Below are 1,854 nucleotides of genomic sequence, written 5' to 3'. Positions count from 1 at the left end.
ACCCCGGGCCGCGGGCTCGGCCCCTGCCCCCAACTAAGGCGCCCGGGCCAGGAATGTTGCATGAATCGTCCTGTTTGCCGTGGCTCGGAGACTTGCCCTGTACATTGCTTAGCGCCCTCCCACGGCCGGTGAGCCCCACCCCAGCACACGGTCAGGAAGTGCGGATGAAAGGGTGGAGCCGGAGGGGTTAGGGAGGAGTCTCCAGCCTGACCAGCTCCCACACAGCTTCCGGAGGCTGCTCCCAGAGGGGGGACCTAGTCCAGCATGCGAGGGGTCAGGACACACCTTGGTGACTCGGGGGGGAGGGGGGAGACATTGGGGTTCTCGGTTGGGGGCCTAGGAGCCCCCCTGTTTTGCATATTTTAATCCACTCTATATTTGGAACGAGAAAAGGAACAAATATCTCTGTCCTTAATAGCTTTCCTTCCCGCCCCCCAGCCTCCTACTGGTTCCGCTGTGGCTGCCCAGTCTTCCATCTCTGGCCCCTCACTGCCACTACCACCCCACGTGGGCGGAGGATGCTCCAGCTGGTCTGGGGTTGGCCAGGGTCCTAGTAGCCGCCCTGGGGCCCTGCCTCGGCTTTCTCCCCTCGCTGAGCTCTAGTGTGCCCCACGCCCCTTCCGGTGCTGCGTGGAGGAGGGGCAGCGGGCAGCCAGGCCTGCAGGGCACTAGCAGGGCCTGGGGGCCTGGGAGACCCTCGCCAGGGGTGGGGACGGGCCCTGGCACCTGCTCCCAGCCATTCCCCTCACGGGGTTCCTCCCCAGGAGGGGTCTAGCCTCCTCCCCACATTGTTGGGCAACTACAGCAAAGAAGCCTCTGCCTCAGACCCCAAAGTCTCCTGTCCCGCCTGTGTGTGCAAGCGTGTGACTGTGTGAAACTCTGGGTGCGACTGAGTGCTCGGAGCCCCGTGTGTGCCTGAGGAGGGAGCGGGCCTCGGGGGGCCCTGAACCAGTGCAAGGGTTTCGGGAGCATGTGCAGGGTGCATGCCTGAACGCACCCCATCCGCTTCCAAAGAAAGTCAGAGGCCCCTCTGTCCCCCGGGACTTGCGTTTGTCCCGCCTGCCCCTCCAGAGTCCTGCCTGGCCCGAGCAGGCTACCGGCCAGCTCTGCTGCTGGGGGTGTCCCCCCAGGGCCCTTGGAGGCAGTGCCTGCCCCCTCACCAGGCTTCTGGGGGATCCTAGGGAGAACCCTAGAGTCAGGCCATCCTAAACCCTGGGGAGAAGCAGAGACCCCCGAGGGCATCCCAGCCCCCCTTACTGTGACTCCCCACACTCAGCAATGACCTGTGGGGTGGGGGGGCCCTGGGACGTTTTTAAACCTAGGGTTTGGCGTCTGGACTAAGCTCCATCCACGTCACTCACAAGTTTCTGTTTATATTTCTAGCTTTTTTTAATAAAAATAAAAAAACCAGAAAACAGACGTTTTCACAGCCCAGGGGCCTGGCACGCCGGTCTGTGCCCGCCCACCCCATCCCAGCCCAGCGGCCTCATTCCCTGGGCAGAGTCACACCCAGCCACCCTTCACTAACAGACCAGATCACACAGCAGCCGTGACTGTAACAGGCTGCCACATACACACTCGGTCTCACACTCACCTGTGGGTTTTTGGTTCCGTTCAATTTGGGTTTTTAACTTTACAGGGTCAGTACCGCTTCACCCTCCTTTTGTATGGAGTTCCATCCAGGGGCTTTCCCCCTGCTCCAGTCCTGAGGCCTCCTGACCCTGATGTTGTGATACACCCCACAGAGATCTATGTTTCTTATATTATTATTATTATTATTGATAATAATTATTATAATATTATGTAATAAATTTATAAGAAATGAAACTGTTTCTCTGTTTCCTGCTTGAGGAG

At 59.3% G+C, this 1,854-nt stretch overlaps 1 protein-coding gene across 1 annotated transcript in view; it reads left to right on the top strand.

The window, feature by feature from the left end:
* The window catches only part of SHANK3 (SH3 and multiple ankyrin repeat domains 3), a 48,470-nt gene extending 47,289 nt beyond the window's left edge, over nt 1–1,181 (top strand). The window contains exon 24 of the mRNA XM_014541197.1: nt 1,072–1,181. Coding sequence (XP_014396683.1) covers nt 1,072–1,181 — 110 coding nt within the window. The remainder of the gene's footprint in view (nt 1–1,071) is intronic.
* Nucleotides 1,182–1,854: the final 673 nt, after the last annotated feature.

Source organism: Myotis brandtii, unplaced genomic scaffold, assembly GCF_000412655.1.
Source record: "Myotis brandtii unplaced genomic scaffold, ASM41265v1 scaffold2658, whole genome shotgun sequence".
Classification (NCBI taxonomy): domain Eukaryota; kingdom Metazoa; phylum Chordata; class Mammalia; order Chiroptera; family Vespertilionidae; genus Myotis; species Myotis brandtii.
The sequence above is the reverse complement of the archived record's forward strand: the minus strand, read 5'-3'. Positions and strand labels throughout refer to the sequence as shown.